The 20,681-nt window shown below is 38.1% G+C and overlaps 1 protein-coding gene and 3 long non-coding RNA genes across 4 annotated transcripts; 2 read left to right on the forward strand and 2 right to left on the reverse strand.

The window, feature by feature from the left end:
• Nucleotides 1–32: 32 nt before the first annotated feature.
• LOC103419869 (UDP-glycosyltransferase 87A1) lies at nt 33–14,751 on the reverse strand. The gene is made up of 2 exons (XM_029099600.2): nt 13,783–14,751; nt 33–2,437 (listed from the first exon to the last, which is right to left on the reverse strand). Exons 1-2 carry the CDS (start codon nt 14,276–14,278, stop codon nt 1,551–1,553), a joined length of 1,383 nt encoding a protein of 460 aa, XP_028955433.2. The 5' UTR covers nt 14,279–14,751; the 3' UTR covers nt 33–1,550.
• LOC139194388 (uncharacterized) lies at nt 3,769–14,300 on the forward strand. Its single transcript, XR_011579152.1, has 2 exons — nt 3,769–3,886; nt 13,008–14,300. It is a non-coding gene; the product is annotated as an uncharacterized lncRNA (long non-coding RNA).
• LOC139194389 (uncharacterized) lies at nt 9,085–10,216 on the reverse strand. Its single transcript, XR_011579153.1, has 2 exons — nt 9,926–10,216; nt 9,085–9,836 (listed from the first exon to the last, which is right to left on the reverse strand). It is a non-coding gene; the product is annotated as an uncharacterized lncRNA (long non-coding RNA).
• A 547-nt stretch (nt 14,752–15,298) lies between the features above and the next one.
• On the forward strand, nt 15,299–20,118 carry LOC139194390 (uncharacterized). Its single transcript, XR_011579154.1, has 2 exons — nt 15,299–16,222; nt 17,811–20,118. It is a non-coding gene; the product is annotated as an uncharacterized lncRNA (long non-coding RNA).
• Nucleotides 20,119–20,681: the final 563 nt, after the last annotated feature.

Raw genomic sequence — 20,681 nt, forward strand, 5'->3', positions numbered from 1 at the left:
AAAGATTGTTATTCCAGGTAAAACTCAAAAGGTTGAACAAAGATTAATTTGCATCTAATTTGATCCCAATCAGTCACATGATTAAAGAATATCTAACTTTAGGCGGGAAGAAAAGAAATGAAGAAACCTGGAGAGCAACGAGTCAGTTGTCAAACCATAGATTTCCCATGGACGCTTTGCCATTGTGCTCTCGCATTTAATGCCTTGGATTCGCATTGAATCTGCATGAAATGGCATATAGGAGTCATGAAAGGTACAATTACAAAGCAGCATCAGGAGATTAGTCCTAGCACTAATCTAAGAGGAAACTAATCCCTAGCACAAGAGAAGATACGATTGCAATAAGCAGCATCAGGAGATCATATATTCAAGAATTAGAATGTTGGAACACGGAGAAAGGGACGCCGGCAGTGGCCAAAACGACGCGGTGGCGATACTCCTCCTGTTCCCGGCATCGGACGAAGTTGATCTGCAAATTATAACAGAAGAAATCAACAATTTCAATTATGATGTTCATATTACGAAAGATGTTAAATAATAACATACGAAATCAACAATTTCAATTATGATGTTCATATTATGAAGGATGTTATGTTAATGAGGAGAACTTTCCTTTTACAAAGAATGAAGAAATCTAGTGGTATTCCTTTTTATTTGTAAGTAAGAGGTCTTAGGTTCATTTCTTGCCAAAAACCAATTTGAACCATTATTATGACTAACCCTGTTGCCTATCCCACTCCCCCACCCTAGTATAGATAAAATATCGTTTATCAAAAAAAAAAAAGAAGAAATATTATCCTTCCTAATATTAAAAGAACTTAAAAAAGTTTCATGTTCAATAATCTATAGCATGTCAAGTTCAATTTTTTTGTTAGATAGTGTAACAAACTTTTCAAGCTCGTTTATCCAAAAAATTAAAAAAAAAAAAAAAAACTTTCAAGTTCAATAATGTATTTGACGAACGATATTGTGTATGTGTTCACAGAGGATTGGACTATTAAAATGCCAAGCCAGATATCAACACTTAGAACTAAGTGCATGGGCGGATCCAAATAGGTACCTAGTGGTTCCGGGACGCTCTTGAGGTCGTAAAAAAAAGGCTGATGAAGGTCCTCCATGGACTCTTTGGATTTGAGTCCACTAAATGTCCAATGAAATGCATGTTTAGGATATTTCGGTATTATTCAGTAAGATGCCTCAACATTTCTCAACAAGATGCATCACTCGGTAGAGAGTTTCTCGACAGCACTTGGTAGATGTCAACATCTATGTAGCATGGCTTGACAAAGGACGATATGCATTCCAAGTGACTAATCTCCAATTGAAGAAAAAAAAAACTAGCATGTTGCGTGCTATATTTGTTAAATAAGAAAGATCATTACACTAAGACCCCTCGAATTTTGAATTTTAAATCTGCCACTGAACAAGTTACTACAAGTTTTGAACACTTTCACCACAAACATCAACAAAAATGTTCAGTTTTATTTGATAGAAAACGAGAACGAAACAACGAAATAAAGGCAAACAACAAAACAAGAAATGCTCAACCTTCACGCCCTATGAGAAATATCTCTAATGAAGGCCTTGATGTTGGTATGGGATGATCCACCTTCTGCAATGGCATCATGACATAACTGCTTAAGTTCTCTAGCTCTCCTCCTCATTTCCTTCCCTTCATCATCCTCCAAATCCATAAACTTCTTCATTAAGCCTGCAATCTCCTCCTTTGTCACCAAATGGTCAATTTTGTCCTCAATCTTCCTCACCCTCCACCCAACCTTCCATTCCTCCACAATCTGGTTACTATTCATTCCTTGATCGTAAAGTATAGGTAAGGTAAAAAAAATAACACCAGCAGAAACACCTTCCATAACCGAGTTCCAACCACAGTGACTCAAAAACCCCCCAATACTAGAATGGCGCAAAACCCTCAATTGGTCACACCAAGGCACTACCAACCCCATGTCCCCACAAGCCTCTTTTAACCTTTTGCATTCTCCGCGAGCCGCCCAAATGAACCGAACGCCGCTGTTGCGCAAACCGGCAGCGATCTCATCAATTTGGGCGCTAGAAAATGAAAGGAAACTTCCCATGCCGATGTACAAAACTGAGCTACAAGGTTGAGAGTCTAACCATTGGAAGTAGCTATCATCACTAGGAACTGGGGTAGGGAGGTCATTTTCCTTGGAGTAGGGTATTGGTGGGCCCATAGTGTAAATGGGTAGTGATAATTCTGATCGTAAAACGTCGATGGTTAGGGTTTCAAGTTCATGGAAGGTGGCAGGGAATAACATGTATTGTGCTTTAGGTACCCAAGATAAGGAGTTTAACAAAAGGCCTAGAATCTTTTGGTTGCTTTCATAAACAAACTGAGGGAGGTCCGCTAGTCGTGTCGGAGAAACTCCTGGAATGTAGTCCACACGTTCGTTTCCTTTCTCTGTTAACAATGTAAAGTGGTTATCGTAAGTAGCAAGGCTACACAATAAATAGAAAATTTAAAAAAAAAAAGTGTTAAACAACAGCAAAATTATGTTACTGCTGTCACATACGTAAAATTCTTTGTACTCACTTAATAAGATCTTAAAAGCAATGTTCTCTTAATAGACTCTCACACAAGGCGGGGGCAGCTATATATACTGCCATGGTTTACACTCCAACCCTTGTTTTAAATGAAGAAAAAAGAAAAATAAGAATGGTACTAATAGTCCAACCCTCTTGTTATCATGAATAATGTAAACCCTATATCGGTAACGTCGAAATAAGGACTTGCATATTGAAAGATTTTATTTCTAATTGCACAGTGAAACCTTTTATATTAAAGCTCAACACTCATTGGATTGCATAAGTGGTTCAGTTATGACAATTTTAATGTGATTAGTGAAACACATGACCAACTCTGAAATCTTGATACTTAATATTCACTCTGTGCCACAACAAAAGAAAAACATTTAGAAGGTTTTTGAAACGTTTAGCCCAAATGTTGATGGTGGGTGAAAAATGAGTCATGATTAAGATCAGGTGCAGTGTTTAGGTCATAATATCAATATGTAGTGCCAGTGTGCCATTTTGCAATTCGCTGATGTGCATAGATTGGCTTGATTTATTTTTGTAAGAATGTAAGCATGAGTATGAATTTGTGAACTTAGTTACAGGATTAAAGACTGAATAGGAAGTCTTGTTGAGATTGGATTTGTGAATCCATATCGGTGCTGAATTGCTATTTCATAAGAATTGTTTTTCTATATGGATTTTAATAGGGAAATCCTTATGGAATAAGGTTAGGATTATATAGTATATATATGGTGGCCTCTGCTCTCATAGTGTGTGCTTAATTCTAGACTAAGACCTATTATTAGTTGAAAGCCTTTGAACACTCAAGAGAGGAGAAGGTGCGCTGTGATTTTCTGCAGAGATCAGACATGGCAGCCGGTTCAAGTTCATCTGCAGGTATGGTTTTCTTCATGTATTGTTTGCTGAGTTATGGTCATATGTTTCGATCACTGTGATTCATGTTGCTAGATCTTGGTTTTATGTTTATTCTAACACGTCGTATCGGAGCAAGGTTTATAAGTTTATGAATTCTGTAATCAAAACCAATAGGTTCAGATAGCATGAATGATATTTAAAAAAAAAAAAAATTGTTGCGGGTTAGGGGACTCAAACCCTAGGTCTTTTGTCATAAGGGTTTTCGAGACAAAAACCTTAAATAAATTATTGTTAGATTTAAAGAAAAGTCCATGCGTAAGGGTTTCTTCTCCATTTGGGGCTTTTCGATTAAGATCACCATTCATCAAAACATGCTTCTTGGTAAAGACTACTTCAACCAATATGATCGATTTGGATGACTATTCCGCTGCGCTATTTTCTAAAATAGGATCTATGAGAGGTATGTTTGATGAATTGCAAATTTTGTCATTGTCTGCTTGATGTTTCGATACAAGGATTGAGTCTCTAGATTCTGTTAAATCTTAAAACTATATGAATTAAATCCGTTTGAAACTTCTGATTAGTGATCTTAGACCATGAGTTACTCAAACTTGTATTCATCTGCAGTTATTTTGTCATTTGCAAATACTAATGCCCCTCTGTGTTTTCTGTTAAACAATGGAAAATGATTACCATGCATGAAACATCTATTGGATGTCTGTTGTTGCATACTTTGTTATTGATGAGTCAATTTTTCTATGTATGCTTATCAACGATACGTTGCTAAGTCTATATGTATGAATCATTGATGCGAATTATGATGTGCAAACTGCAAAGGAAATCAGGAACCTAACTGGTTCATGTTTGTGATTTCATTTGCAGCATCTGCAATATCTCTCAAGACCTTGAACTTAGCAAATATTCCAATTCTCGCTAGAGGGAGTAATTACAAGAAATGGAGGAGAGAAATAGGGCTATTATTGACCATCAATGAGTATGATTAGCCATTGATACTCCAAGACCAGTGATCACAGATCAAAGCACTAGAGCAGAAAAGGTTGATTATGAAAAATGGACAAGAGCCAACAAAGTTGCACTTTCAATCCTTGAAAGTGGGATGACAGACATAGTTCGAGGAGGGATTAAAAGACATGAGTTGGCTGCAGAATACTTGAGTGCAATTGAGAAGAAATTCAAGGAATCTGAGAAGGCTGAGATCAGTCAACACATGTCACTCTTAACAACCTACAAAATTGACAATGTTGGTTCAATTAGAGACCACATAATGAAGATGACTGATGCTGCTGAAAAGTTAAATTCTATGGAAGTTAACATTGGTGAAAAGCAGTTGGTCTTCATGATCCTTCAAGCCTTCCCAAACAAGTATTCTCAATTAAAGGTGTCATACAACACTCAAGACAAGAGTTGGGATGTAGATGAGCTAATTGCACAATGTGTTCAAGAAGAAACTCGACAGAGGCAAGAAAAAGGCAAGGATGCTGAAATTGTGAATTTCGTGCAAGGAGGGAAAGGCAGGAAGTTCAACAATGCTGTATTTAATCCAGGTAAGAACTTTAAACACCATAAGCCTTCTAATAAGACTGCTATATCTGCTAAGGTATTTGAAACTTCTAGAGGATCTAACAATCTTAAACCAAAAGTGAAAAATGTTGCTAAACTCAAATGTTTTTTCTGCAAAACTAGAGGTCATTTAAGAAAAGATTGTGAACTATTTAAAGACTACTTAAAGGCTAATGGAAAGGAGATAGTTAATGTATATGTAGAGTCAAACTTAATTGAGGTTCCATTCAATTCTTGGTGGTTCGATACTGGCTGCATAGTTCACATAACTAACTCAATGCATGGTTTTCAAAAACAAAAGGATGCCAATTTTAACTGTGTTGATGCACAAAACCGGATGGTCTTGGAACAACGTAAATCCGACCGTGAATCTGCATGAAATGTAAATAACACAAGATGTATCGTGGTTCACCCCAAGGTTTGGGCTACGTCCACACTGATTGTATTATATTTCTCTGTTGAAGAGGGAGAGAGAGCTTAGGGGATGTGAGGAGCTTTGAGAGGGGGTGAGAGGCTTCAGAAATGGCCTCTGAGGGTGAGAATGAGCCTCCCCCTAATTGTGAGGGTGAGGGGTCCTTTTATAGAATAAGGACTCCTCACTTATTACATATTTGCCCCTTCCTTTATCCCATAATTACATTTAAGTCCCCTGAGTATTTGTACGAGATCTAAATACGAGGCCCTAAATATGGTATAAACAGTAGTCCCCTAAGTCTTCAGTCAAGAGAGTCTTTTGGCTGGAGACTTGAAATTCAGTCCATGTGTGGGCCGAAGTAACTAGATGTCGTCTTGAACTGGTACTTGATATGAGGCAGTGCTTAATCTGAAATGACGCTCAACTAGAAGTAGCACACGCTGCGAGGCTGCTCGGCTTGTGGCTTATGTTGCCTTGGTTGGCTCAACTTGTGGCGTTGAAGGTGAGGGAGTCCCTTTTATAGAATAAGGGCTCGTTCCTCAATACATAAATGATGGGCTAGAGTTGATGCTCGCGGCGAGGCGGTTGCTCAGCTGGCGGCGTTTCTCTCTAATGAAGGTGAGGGAGTCCCTTTTATAGAATAAGGGATCGCTCCTTAATACATAAATAATGGGCTAAGTCCCCCAAATATTTTTCATGAGGCCCAATTGAGGCCCAATATATGGTACATAATGTAGTCCCCCAAGTCTTCGGTCAATAGAGTCTGTTGGCTGGAGACTTCAAATTGAATCCATGTATGGGCCGAAGTGGCGGTATTTGTATACCCTGCACTGAAGCTTTGTAGGTGAAGCTTTGCAAGTGAAGCTTTGAAGCTAGAGCTCTGTAAATGAAGCTTTCGAAGCTGGAGCTTTTGTAAATGAAGCTTTTGAATCTAGAGCTCTGTAAATGAAGTCTTTGAAGCTAGAGCTCTTGTAAATGAAGCTTTTGAAGCTAGAGCTCTTGTAAATGAAGTCTTTGAAGCTAGAGCTCTTGTAAATGAAGCTTTTGAAGCTAGAGCTCTGTAAATGAAGCTTTTGAAGCTAGAGCTCTGTAAATGAAGTCTTTGAAGCTAGAGCTCTTGTAAATGAAGCTTTTGAAGCTAGAGCTCTGTAAATGAAGTCTTTGAAGCTAGAGCTCTGTAAATGAAGCTTTTGAAGCTAGAGCTCTGTAAATGAAGCTTTTGAAGCTAGAGCTCTTGTAAATGAAGCTTTTGAAGCTGATTGACATGAGTGATGCTCATGAATGTTTATGTTGATTGACATGAGTGATGCTCATGGATGTTGTCATGAGTGATGCTCATGAATGTTAACATGAGTGATGCTTATGAATGTTGACATGAATGATGGTCATGAATGTTTATGTATGATTGTCATGAGTGATGCTCATGAATGTTTATGTATGATTGACATGAGTAATGCTCATGTATGACTTGAAGTACTGGGCGTACTTTTGATCACCTGATTGGTGGTAATAGCGGCAGGTTGTCGAATAATTGTGGAGTACTTGACGTATTTTTGATCGCCTGGTTGGAGCTATTTTGGGTTTCTGGGCCTCCGCCCTCCACAACATTCCAGTCCAACCCATTTATTTTGGGCTTGTCGTTGTTCCTTTTTTTTTTTTTTTTTTTTTTTTTTTTTTTTTTTTTTTAACCCTCTGGTGGGGTTTATACAGATATCTCCGAAAGATAATAAAAATAAATTACATCATTCTGGTGGGGTGTTTATTTCTTGCTTTTTGCAGTGTTTTTCTGCTCTGCCTTAACTTTCTACCGCACTCTCTGTCTTTTGCTTTCTTCTTTTTCGACAAAATGATGGACAAACATGAAGCTTTTGAAGGATGACCCTAGCTTTGAGTAGTGTCCCCGTGCTTTTGCATGTTTATTCCTTGCTTTTGCTTCTGTTTTTCTCCAGACATCAATTTTCTTTTTCTTTTGCCGTGTCTTCCACTTCTTTGTGGAATTGTTTACAATTCCACTAACACCTTTTTCTTTCTTTATTCCTTTCCTCCATTTTCTTCTTCTTTTGTCGTGCCCTCCATTTCTTTTTAGGTGCAGAATAGTCTTCCACTTCTTTGTGGAATTCTTTCTTTATTCCTTTCCTCCATTTTCTTCTTCTTTTGTCGTGCCCTCCATTTCTTTTTAGGTGCAGAATAGTCTTCCACTTCTTTGTGGAATTGTTTACAATTCCATTAACACTTTTTTCTTTCTTTCTGCGTACAGTGAGTATCTCTCTCTACAATACCTCTTGATCTGATCCCACCATGTCCTGCTTAGCTTTCTCTCTTCAACCCGCCAATGGATCCGACACCCTGCTCCAAACCCGATAATGGTTCCTGCCTACCCGGCCCCTTGTCGTCGTCTCGGCATGAGGATCTTCACAATCACTACCGGCATCTGCGTTTTCTGCTGGTTTTCACGCTAAAACTGAGTTGAGCTCCAAAACATTATTCTTCATCAACAGCACCGTCCCTCTAATCTTCTTGTCGTCATTTTTTGGGTGATGATCAACGGTGATGTTCTGGGATGGCTTGGCAGTTGATGAAGCCACAGTTAACGGTTGAGATTGTGCCACCTCAGTCATGCACAAGAAACCAGCATGGAGTAGTTTCATTGGAGCAGTCGTTTGAAACAACCCTAGTCTGCCATTGACAGACGTGGCACGATCTGGATAGGTGGTTTTTGCTGGTGCCGTAACAACTGAGTTCAAGGGACTGAGATGCTTAAGATGAGCACAAAGCATCTTTGCTTTTCGTTACGTTTCCCACTGCAGCAGCAGCAAGCAAATTGCATCATTTTCCCTCCGCGACTGCAGCAGCACTAAGAGGTAGGCTCGTCAGGAGGAGCACAAGTTCGATGCGGAAGAGCAAAGCCTGAGAGCGGGTGGAACGGCAGGATGTTGTTGGCCACTCATGACTGCGCCGCGGAGAGCTTGGCAAGGGCCAAAACGTCGCCGTTTTCGACAGTGATGGTTGCAGCGATGTTGGTACCTGCGAAGGCGTGGATGATGTTGGGCCTGGCGTCAGAGATCTTGACGCGGTCGATGGCGTCAGAGATCAGAGTAGAGATCTTGATGCACGTGATTAGTGATTTAGGGTTTTGAGATTGACTTGGTTGGGCCCATTTCGGCTGGCAACTCCGGAAAACTGATCCACGACAGCAACATGGAGCCGAGAAATGCACTGCAGCGGCTCCAAATCCAGAAAATCTGAGAGGGAGCGATCGAGACCCTGTGAAGTGATTACTGGGAAAACCAAGAACCTGCGACGTGATGTTCTGATGAAGAGGTTTTTTATTTTTATTTTTTGGCAGTTAAGATTGGGCTTATGGGCCTGGGCATGATGACGAGCTCATGTGTTGATTCATTGTTTTGCATATTGTGGGCTTGTGTTTTTGGCAGTTAGGATTTAGCACTGTGAATTCTTCTGCTGTTGGACCATGTACACGGAGTAGTTGACAGGAGGTTCTGGTTCTTGCAAATTCACAGTGGATGTGAAAAAATGAAAGAGAACCGACACAACTTTTTGTATCGTTTCCCACAGACGGCGCCAAATGTTGATGCACAAAACCGGATGGTCTTGGAACAACGTAAATCCGACCGTGAATCTGCATGAAATGTAAATAACACAAGATGTATCGTGGTTCACCCCAAGGTTTGGGCTACGTCCACACTGATTGTATTATATTTCTCTGTTGAAGAGGGAGAGAGAGCTTAGGGGATGTGAGGAGCTTTGAGAGGGGGTGAGAGGCTTCAGAAATGGCCTCTGAGGGTGAGAATGAGCCTCCCCCTAATTGTGAGGGTGAGGGGTCCTTTTATAGAATAAGGACTCCTCACTTATTACATATTTGCCCCTTCCTTTATCCCATAATTACATTTAAGTCCCCTGAATATTTGTACGAGATCTAAATACGAGGCCCTAAATATGGTATAAACAAACTGTTTTAATGTCTTTGTGGGGGAAGGGACAAAAGTTGCAGTCAAAGCTATTGGATCAGTGAGATTAGAATTAAATTTTGGTTTCATTTTACAACTAAGTGATGTCCTATATGTGCCAAAGATGAGAAGAAACTTAATTTCAGCCTTTAAACTTGTCAAAAATGGTTTTTCTTTCTTAGGGGATGATGAATGTTTGAAACCTTTTATGAAAAACAGTTTTGATTCTATTTTGGGGATTGCTCGGTTAGTTGAACGCTTATGGCAGTTAGAGTGTAGTGTTGTTCTTAATGAGTATCATGCACTACACACAAGTACAAAGAGAATGTTAAACACTGACACTTTTTACACTTTTTGGCACAAGAGATTAGGTCACATATCAAATGAAAGAATCACTAAACTATCAAAATCCAACTTGATTCCTCCATTAAATTTTGAAACTGCAACTGATTGTGTGGATTGCTTCAAAGGAAAATTAACAAGTTTTCAAAATTTTGAAGCCAAAAGAAGCAAAGATTTACTTGAGATTATTCACACTGATATTTGTGGTCCTTTCCCAACTAAAACCATTTGTGGAAACAATTACTTTGTTAATTTCATTGATGACTTTTTAAGATTTAGTTATACCTACTTAATAAGTGAAAAGTCAGCTGCTCTTAAATGTTTCATAATCTTTAAGACTGAGGTAGAAAAACAGTTAAACAAATCCATTAAGATTGTTAGATCGGATAGGGGTGGAGAATATTTTGGCAGGTACACAGAGTCTGGACAACAGAAGGGCCATTTTGCCTTCTATCTTGAAGAACAAGGAATCGTGGCTCAATACACAACTTCTGGTACACCACAACAAAATGGAGTATCAGAAAGAAGGAACAGAACACTGATTGGCATGGTGAAGAGCATGATGTCAAGGTCCAGGTTGCCTAGTTTCATTTGGGGTGAGGCTTTAAAGACTGCCAATTACATATTAAATCGAGTCCCGAGCAAATCAGTGTCAACCACCCCTTTTGAAGCATGATATGGAAGATTACCGAGTTTTGGCCATTTTCACATTTAAGGTTGCAATGCAGAAGCTCGGTTCTACAACCCAGAGGAAAGAAAACTAGATCGGAGAACTGAGTCATGCTATTTCATAGGCTACTCAAAGAAATCAAAGAGGTTCAAGTTCTATTGTGCACAATCTCATACAAGAATCAAAGAAACACACAATGCAAGGTTTTTTGAAGATCAAGATGTATCAGATTTTACTATTGAAAATTTCATATTTGAAGAATTAGAGCAGTCATCGAATGAAACATCCTCAATTGATCACTACCCTGTGTTAGTATACTCTCAAGCCACGGATCAAGATGTTGAGGCTGACTACAATGAGGATCCCGATCAAGTAATGGAACAACCAGAAGTAACTGAAATGGAGCATGAACTAAGTTAACATGGCACGAAACTGATTGATAGTAAAATGCAAAATGATTGTATTCAAGTGCAACCCCAAATCAGAAAATCCACAAGAATAAGAAAACCTGCAATTACAAGCGATTTCCTATGCTATCTCCAAGAAACTGACTATAATATTGGAGATATTGATGATCCTATGACTTATTCACAAGCAATGAAGAGCTCACAATCAAATTTGTGGAACAATGCGATGAAAGAGGAACTGGAATCAATGTACAAGAATCAGGTTTGGTTATTGGTGGAACCTAAATCTGATAAAAGGCCTATAAGATGCAAATGGGTTTATAAAACTAAGAGGGATGCACATGGAAAAATTGAAAGGTATAAAGCTCGATTGGTTGCTAAAGGGTTCACTCAAAGAGAAGGAATTGACTACAATGATACCTTCTTACCCGTGTCCTCAAAAGATTCATTGAGACTCATTATGGCTATAACTGCATACTATGATCTAGAGTTACATCAAATGGATGTAAAAACAGCTTTTCTCAATGGGGATCTTCAAGATGACATTTATATGGTTCAACCTCTTGGATTTATTGAAAGGGGGAAGAAGAATATGGTTTGTAAATTAAAGAAGTTGATCTATGGTCTCAAACAAGCATCCAGACAATGGTACTTAAAGTTTGATCAAGTAATCACATGTGATGGTTTTGTTGAGAATAAACTCGATGATTGCATCTACCTAAAAGTTTAGAGGGTCGGAGTTCGTAATCTTAGTTCTATATGTTGATGACATATTACTTGCAAGTTCGAGCATTCAGTTGTTAAAAGAAACAAAAGCATTGCTCAGTGCAAATTTCGAAATGAAGGACCTTGGTGAGGCACGTTTTGTCCTAGGCATTGAAATTGCTAGAGACAGAAAGTTATTGGGACTTTCTCAGAAAGCCTACATTGAAATGTTTTTTTTACTAGGTTCAACATGGAAAGCTGCAATGGTTGCCATGTTCCAGTGAACAAAGGGGATCGTTTATCAAATGAACAATGTCCTAGAACCGATTTGGAAGTTAAGAAGATGTCTGAGAAACTATATGCTTCATTAGTTGGAAGCTTAATGTATGCAAATGTTTGTACAAAACCTGACATTACATATATAGTAGGAATTTTGGGCAGTTTTCAATCTAATCCAGGAGAAGCTCACTGGAGTGCTGCCAAGAAAGTTCTGAGGTATCTGCAACAAACCAAGGGCTATATGCTTGTGTATGGTAGAGAAGAAGAACTTGAATTGAAAGGGTACACAGATTCTAACTTGGCAGGAGATTTAGATGACAGAAAATCAATTGGTGCATATGTATTTATGTTTGGTGGAGGTGCAGTTTCTTGGAAGAGTGCCAAGCAAACTATCATTGCGACTTCTACTATGGAGGCAGAGTTTGTGGCATGCTTTGAATGAATGAAGCAAGGAGTATGGTTAAGAATTTTGTGGCAGAATTAAGGATTGTAAAATCAATACAGAAGCCTTTGACAATGTATTGTGACAATAATTCTGCAGTTTTCTTTGCTAAGAACAACAAAAGAACTTCTGCTTCGAGGTTGATGGATGTCAAGTTTCTAAAAGTAAGGGAGAAAGTCAAGCAAGGAACCATTGATGTGCATCATATCAGTACGAGTTTAATGGTTGCTGATCCTTTGACCAAGGCCTTGGCTGTTGATATTTATAAGGTGCAAATCTCCAGAATGGGCGTGCTTGAGTCCCTTGATTAGTGGGAGTAGTGTTTTATCAAAGGCTTTTGTGTCAATAAAATTGAGAAGTGCTGCTATTATGAAGTTCAAAGAGCTGGTATAGTAGTGATACTCTTCTCATCAAGTTAGTTTTCTGGTTTAGTTTGCTTTATTTACAGTTAGTATAATTGTAAGCTAGTTGTATTCAGAGATTCAATTTTTGTAATTGTTTGATCTGATATATATATATATATATATATATATGTGTGTGTGTGTGTGTGTGTGTGTGTGTGTGTGTGTGTGTGAGTGATTTTGGATTCAGTTGATGCCTTAAGGAATCTTTGTGATTTGACTTAGGTAGTTGTTTTGAATTCATAAGACTTGCATACAGACAGTTTATTGACTGTAATGAACTTGATTTCTTTGAATTGAGTTAAGAAATAGTGGGAGTGGATATTTAGGTCCATTGAGTTTCAGTTTGATCATAATGTTATGATGTGCAGATTGGACATAAGTGATCTAAGAGCGCCGGTTGCATAATGGTTGTGACTGTGAGTTTTCAGATTCTGTGTTTTGAGATGCATAGGTAGATTGTTTATGATGTTGCTCAAAAGGCTTAGTGATCACCCTATTGTAGTCTTAATCGAACTGGTTTCTTGGTTCATACTTGCTTAAGTGGGAGAATGTAAGAATGTAAGCATGAGTATGAATCTATGAACTTAGTTACAGGATTAAAGACTAAATAGGAAGTCTTGTTGAGATTGGATTTGTGAATCCATATTGGTGCTGAATTGCTATTTCATAAGAATTGTTTTTCTATATGGATTTTAATAGGGAAATCCTTATGGAATAAGGTTAGGATTATATAGTATATATATGGTGGCCTCTGCTCTCACAGTGTGTGCTTAATTCTAGACTAAGACCTATTATTAGTTGAAGGCCTTTGAACACTCAAGAGAGGAGAAGGTGCGCTGTGATTTTCTGCAGAGATCAGACATGGCAGCCGGTTCAAGTTCATCTGCAGGTATGGTTTTCTTCATGTATTGTTTGCTGAGTTATGGTCATGTGTTTTGATCACTGTGATTCATGTTGCTAGATCTTGGTTCTATGTTTATTCTAACAATTTTTGCATGTGTTGTCCAATGTCATAGCGGGAAAACATACATATTTGTAGTTAGAGACAATTATTTTAGCTGACTGTCGGTACACACAATAATTTCTAGTTACAGACTCTTACCTAACAGTTGCACACAATAATTTGCAGTTACAGACACTCACCCAAGAGGTTAGCTGGGAAGTGCTCATTCTGCGAGAGAAGGCGAAAATGCTGAAAAAGAGAAAAAAATGAAGCGGACATTGGCCAAAACGACGCCGATGGGATATTCCTTCGGTTTCCGACAGCGACTGTCCAATGCAGTACAGTGTCAGCTACTATCAAACTAGGTGTCTGCTCCAGCTGATCCAGAAGGAGCTCGAAAGGCTCTTCCATTTTGGTCCTGACGGCGTCTAAGAAGGCATCCATGTCGGCGACACGGACATGCTCAGATGGGATTACGTTGGGAATGGCAGCGAACCGAATGCTGTCGGGTTTGGAGTCGGATCCGATGAGGCCAAGCCACTCTTGTGTGAGGACGAAGGTGACGAGAATGTCTCTCTCTTGTGAAGCAAGCAACTTGCAGAAGTTCATCAGTGAGTTGATGTGGCTTCGGCTTGGGTGAGGCACTGCCACCACGTGGTAGACACTGGTTCGTTGTTGTTCTCTGGAGGAATCCATGTCCGAGTTCTTTGTCAAAGCAATGTAGTTATGGAAGCATCTGCGCAGGGGAGGGGATTGTAACTGGCTTTAAATAACCAAAGTATCCCTTATGGTGGTTCCAATTCACTAGCCTGAAAGGAAAGGAACTTGTATGGCGCTGGTATGGTGATATCCTATGCCACTAATATATACTAGATATTTCTTAGTTTCTATCCACATATTCTTATGGTATTACTGGTCCTCTCGGAACATGCAATGCTCTCAAAAGTATTGCGCTTTAAACTGCTTGCAATAATTCGTTGAATTTACGATGGGGGGGAATCCAACTTATAATGTATATGTCCAGTTTCATTCACTTTCACCAATAGTGAAACTTTTTAAGTAGCACAATGCACATAATGTTTGTCTACAAACGATGAGTGGGAATCCAACTTATAATGTATATGTCAAGTACCATTCACTTTCACCAATAATGAAACTCTTGAAGTATCACAATGCACTATCATGTTTGTCTACAATTTTTTATATTTTAATTAAGCAAATATTTCACCAAAAGAGAAAGATTTAAGTACGTAGTGATGCACACGTTGTTTGTCTACAAGTCTTTGCTTTTTTAGACGAATATTCTAATCTAAATCGTATAAAAGAGATATGAACTCAGATCAAAGAAGAAAAATTGAAACACATCATTTAACCAATTTTTAACACGCACATATTTGCTGTACTCCTGTTTTGTTTTGTTCAATAATCAAAAGTTAATATATTTTGCATTCATGTGATTTAAACTACTAACGAAAATCTTATGAGCACTGTTTTAATTCACTTTTTCTAAAAATTGTCAAAAGAACCAAAAAAGTTAAAAAAATATTGCAGCATAGTTGGCTTTTGCTAACTGCTACCTTATTCTGTTGCCGACTTGGCATTTGTTAATGTACATTGCGTCAATTTGACGTAAAGCATATATTACACACTGGTATGCAGAAGTTAGTTAGTTAGTTAGTTAGTTAGTTAGTTACAAGGTTGTTAGTTTTGGTTGTCATTACATATAGCAGCTTGTAAGAGAAGATAAAGGGTTAATGAATTGATATTTGGTATCTGGCATTCTATCTTTCTGTGCAACCATTGAAGACGTGGAGCAAGGTTCTAACATTGGTATTGAGCCAGTCGTTCGTTCCTCTCAATCCTTTGTTGTTGTATGATGTGTCATGCTTCACACAAAACTATAGAGTAAGAGTTTCCAATTTGGAAGCTAAATTTGATGAATTCAAGAGCTCGCAGTAAGAATTCAAGAATTTGCAGGAGAAATTCCAATCAACCCAATATTTGATTTTACTTCAATTGCAGTCTCTCTTGAAACGCAGCAATGGCGAATCATTTGGGGAATCTTCTGAAGCTACTCCTGGTGATCCCCATCTCCAGACCCACATGAACCCTAATTTTGCTCGTCCAGGCAATGGTCAAAATTGCAATCAGCAACCTCCTTAACCTTTCTTGAAGATGGATTTTCCAAGGTTCAACGAGGGTGATGATCCGATGGGGTGTATTTATAGTGCAGAGCATTATTTTCAGTTTTTCAGCAATACCAAAATGGTAAAAATGGCATCTTTCCATATGGAAGGAGAAGCTCTTCAATGGTTTCAACGGGCACAGTGTCTCATCAATTATCCAAATTAGGAGGAATTTACAAGGGTTTTTTGCCAAGAATTTGGTCCGTCAAAATTGGAAGATTCTACCGAGAATTTGGTGAAGTTGGGGCAAACAGGCACACTTCGAGATTATGTTCTTGAATTCCAAAGATTGGCAAATCGTACAAGGGATATTAGTCCTGGTCTTCTCTGATTCTATTTCATTGGTAGTCTGAAACCTGAGTTGTGGCATGATGTTAAACTCTTTAAGCCTAAGGATGTGCTTAAAGCTACTGCATACGCTCAACAAGTAGATGCCAAGATCATAGAACTTAAGGTGAAATCTTTATATAAACCTTCTGCCATTCATCCTAATTTTTTATCACTACTGTCTCAAAATGTTAATATTACTGCCATGCCTGAGAATCGTATGAAAACCAATAATGTTAGGAAACTAACACCTGAAGAAGTTGATTATTGTAGACGAAATGGTTTATGTTTTCATTGCAAAGATAAACATGTCTGGGGACATACTTGTGAGAAGAAATGATCGCTTTTAATTGATGTTCAAGACCCTGTAATTTATGATGTTGTTGAGTTAGAAAATGAGGAACGTGAGATAACTGCATGTGCTCTGTTTGGTACACCTGCCCCTTCATCCATCAATGCTATGAAAATTCCTGGATTTATCAAGAATTCTCCCATAACTATAGTGGTGGATTCAGGTAGTTCTCATAATTTTGTGGATCTAGGATTAGCGAAACAACTGAGAAGCTATTTGGATACTAAGCATGTGTTTAATGTCAAAATTGCTAATGTGGGTAAAGTGGCTACCAAAGGTACCTTAGCTCAAGCTTCTGTGAAAATTCAAGACTTCACCTTGTGACAGATTTGTATGCTATTCAATGGTTAAGGAATCTTGGTCCTATACTGTGGGATTTCGACAAATTATATATGCAGTTTTCTAAAGATTTAAGAACCTACTGTATCACTAGTCCAGGAACTTCTAGTCATGATATTGAGGATATTTCAGCTCTACAAATGCAGAAATTATTGCAGCAAGACAGTACCATGGGTGCAGTGCTTTACCACACTAAGCCCGAGTTAGTTTCTATGCATAACATTGATGGTGATTTAGCAATTTCTTTTTCTTCAAATCTCACAACTCAACAACTAATAGAGTTAAATTTGTTATTGGCAGAATATGAGATGGATTTTGTTACTCCAAATGCCCTGCTTCCCCATAGAATTCAAAACCACATGATTCCATTACTAGAGGGAAGCAAACCTCCTAATAGCAGACCATATAGATACGGTCCTATGCTAAAAAAACAAAGATAGAAAAATGTGTTCAAGATCTTTTGAATTCTGGATTCATCAGGGTAAGCAACAACCCCTATTCTTTTCCAGTTATACTAGTAAGGAAGAAAAAAGGAATTTGGAGAATGTTCATGGATTATAGAGGCCTTAGGGATCACAATCAAGGATAAATTTCCTATCCCTTATATTGATGTGTTACTTGATGAGCTATTTGGTGCATAATATTTTTCTAAGTTGGATTTGAAGGCTGGATACCACCAAATTAGAATGCACCCGGATGATGTTGAAAAAACAGCCTTTAGGATGCATGATGGGCATTATGAATTCTTGGTGATGCCCTTTGGATTAACAAATTTTCCAGCTACATTTCAGTGTCTCATGAATGAAATATTTAGGCCACATCTCATAAAATTCATTTTGGTTTTTTTTTTTATATGGTATTTTGGTTTATAGTGCATCTTGGGCTTTACATTTGCAGCATTTGAGGGTGGTTTTTGATACACTAAAAGAACATACTTTGTTTGTAAAACAGTCTAAATGTGTATTTGGTCAGGATCAGGTAGAGTACTTGGGCCATATAGTCTCTAAAAATGGTGTTTATGCAGATTCTTCAAAGTTGGAAGCCATTGCTAATTGGCCTATGCCCACATCTGTTAAAGCATTGAGGGTTTCTTTGGGTTAACAGGATATTATAGGAAGTTTATACCCCAATTTGGCAAGATTATTAAACCTATCACTGCACTTACCAGAAAAGACAATTTCAAGTGGAATGAGGAAGCTACTGCAACATTTCACAGTCTCAAACATGCCATGATTTCTCCTCAAGTATTGCCACTGCCTGATTTCAATAAACCTTTTGTGATTGAAAGTTATGCATCAGGATTAGGCATTGGTGCAGTATTACAACAATAAGGCACTTTGTCCAAGGAATCAAGCATTTATTCGCTTATGAAAGGGAAATATTGGCTATTATCCACGTTATTCAAAAATGGCAGTCATACTTGGTAGGAAACCATTTTTTTATTCAAACTGACCATCACAGTTTGAAGTATTTCTTAGAAGGTAGAGCTCATAGACCCTTCCAACAAAAATGGGTCATTAAACTCCTTGGCTTTGATTACAAAATTCAGTATGAGCAAGGTGGTGACAACGAAGTTGCTGATGCATTGGCTAGAATGCCTTATACTTCAAAAGATCTTTCTTGCCATCTATTGAGTGCTAGTGAAATCAATGCCATTTCATATCCTTACTCTTCTTGGTTGGATGAATTAAGGAGATACATGGAGAAAGACACTTGGGTGGTTGCTAAGACTCAGCAAATTCTTAATACTCCTGATGATGCACCTATTGGTACTTTTAGATTTCATTTTGATAATGGTTTTTTAAAGTACAACAATAGAATTGTGCTAAGCCCTTGTAGTGCTTGGAAGGATAAGGTCTTTATTGAACATCACTCAAGCCATGTTGCTGGACATGAGAGGTTTCTAAAAACCTACAAGAGAATATCGAGATCATTCTATTGGGAAGGCATGAAGAAGGATATCAAGGACAGAGTTACTACTTGTGCCATTTGCCAATAGAACAAGTATGAAACCTTGTCACCACCTGGACTTTTGCAGCCCTTAGCAATTCCTGCAAAGGTATGGTCTGAAATATCAATGGATTTTATAATTGGTCTTCCACCTTGTAGAGGAAAAACTGTAATTTGGGTCGTAGTTGATCGTTTGTCTAAGTATGCTTATTTCACTGCATTAGCACATCCATATTCGGCCTCAATAGTTGCTCAACTCTTTGTTGACCACATCTTCAGGTTACATGGAATGCCACACTCTATAGTGAGTGATAGGGATCTAGTTTTCATGAGCAAATTTTGGAAAGAAATCTTTCTTCGCAAGGGTTTGAACTCTGCTTCAATTCTGGTTACCACCCTCAGACAAATTGTCAAACTGAGGTTCTTAATAGGTGTTTAGAAACCTACTTATAATATTTTTGCAGTTTACAACCAAAGAAGTGGGCTTTCTAGCTTTCTTGGGCAGAATGGAACTATAACACTAGTTACCATTCATCTATTAAAATGGCTCCATTTGAAACAGTTTATGAGTATGTTCCTCATCTCCTTCCTACTTATGAAAGTGGTAACTAAAGTGGAGTCTATGGAACAATGCTTACAAGAGAAAAATCGAATTTTGCCCTTGCTTAAGAACAACTTAGAGGCTGCTCAATGTTGAATGAAGGTTCAAGTTGACAAAAAGAGAACATAAAGGGTGTTTGAAGTGGGCGATTGGTTCTATTTATGATTGGTTCCTTACCATCACAAATCCTTAGCAGCTCATCCATTTCATAAACTCCAACCTCGATTTTATGGACCCTTCCAGGTTATGAACAAAGTTGGGGATGTAGCATACAAGATCAAATTACCAGAACAATCAAAATTGCATCATGTGTTTCATGTTTCCTGCTTGAAGAAACATTTGGGGCCTAATGTTCAAACCATAGTTCCTTTACCAGTTATCACTAACTCTGGTATTTATAGAAGGATGGTTAAGTAGGGTAACTCTGCTATTACTGAGGTGTTGGTCCATTTGCAAAATCATTCTGCTGAAGATGCTACTTGGGAGCTACCATGATTTGAAGCTGAAGTTTCCATAAGTGTTAACCTCTGAGCTGTCAGTTGTTAGTAATTATGTTGTGTTGTTGTACCGTTGTTTCATACTCTATTGTATTGTTCAATTTCTGTTGTAAGTTCAATTTTAAGGGGGAGGTATTGGTAGGATGCTATGACATGTGTCATAATCCTATAGGCAACACATATGCAGAAGTTAGTTAGTTAGTTACTGGGTTGTTAGTTTTTGTTGTCATTACATATAATAGCTTGTAAGAGAAGATAAAGGGTTAATGAATTGATATATGGTATCTGGTATTCTATCTTTCTGTGCAACCATTGAAGATGTAGAGCAAGGTTCTGACATTTTAACTTGATAATGGAATACACATATCAAGTGATGAGTGGGGAAGACAGACAAGGAAACGCAAGAAGGAATAATGCAGAACGACAAAGAGATAGAGGAGATGTCAAAAAACACACAAGGCTTGACAGAAAAATGATAGAAGAGCAATGCTAAATTCTTCATTACCATAAAATTATAATTCCAAATTGTCTCATTTAGCATATCAAACTCCCTCCCTAATATACTAGTGTGCCAAAACATCTTCATCAATGCAAATACAACTCCCTAAGCCACCGAAACATATTAAATGACAATTGTTCCACCTATCCACTTAATTTAAAACAAAACTTACAATGCATCAAAATCACTACAAAACGTTACATCACAACCTAAGATACATGAATCTCAAATTAATAATTAATGGAATGGATGAACACCAAAATACCAAAAGCCCCGTTGAATAAACTCCTTATTCACTGCATCAAGGAAATGTACCTAGTATCTTGCTTGAGAAATGATTTAGATATG

Source organism: Malus domestica, chromosome 03 (genome assembly GCF_042453785.1).
Source record: "Malus domestica chromosome 03, GDT2T_hap1".
NCBI classification, from domain to species: Eukaryota; Viridiplantae; Streptophyta; class Magnoliopsida; order Rosales; family Rosaceae; genus Malus; species Malus domestica.

Excerpts from the sequence above, each read along its gene's own strand:
- LOC103419869 (XM_029099600.2), bottom strand. The coding sequence starts at position 14,278 with ATGGATTCCTCCAGAGAACAACAACGAACCAGTGTCTACCACGTGGTG. Across the intron at positions 2,438-13,782 it reads CTTCCCAGCTAACCTCTTGG|AGAAAGGAAACGAACGTGTG; the intron begins GTGAGTGTCTGT and ends CATTGTTAACAG.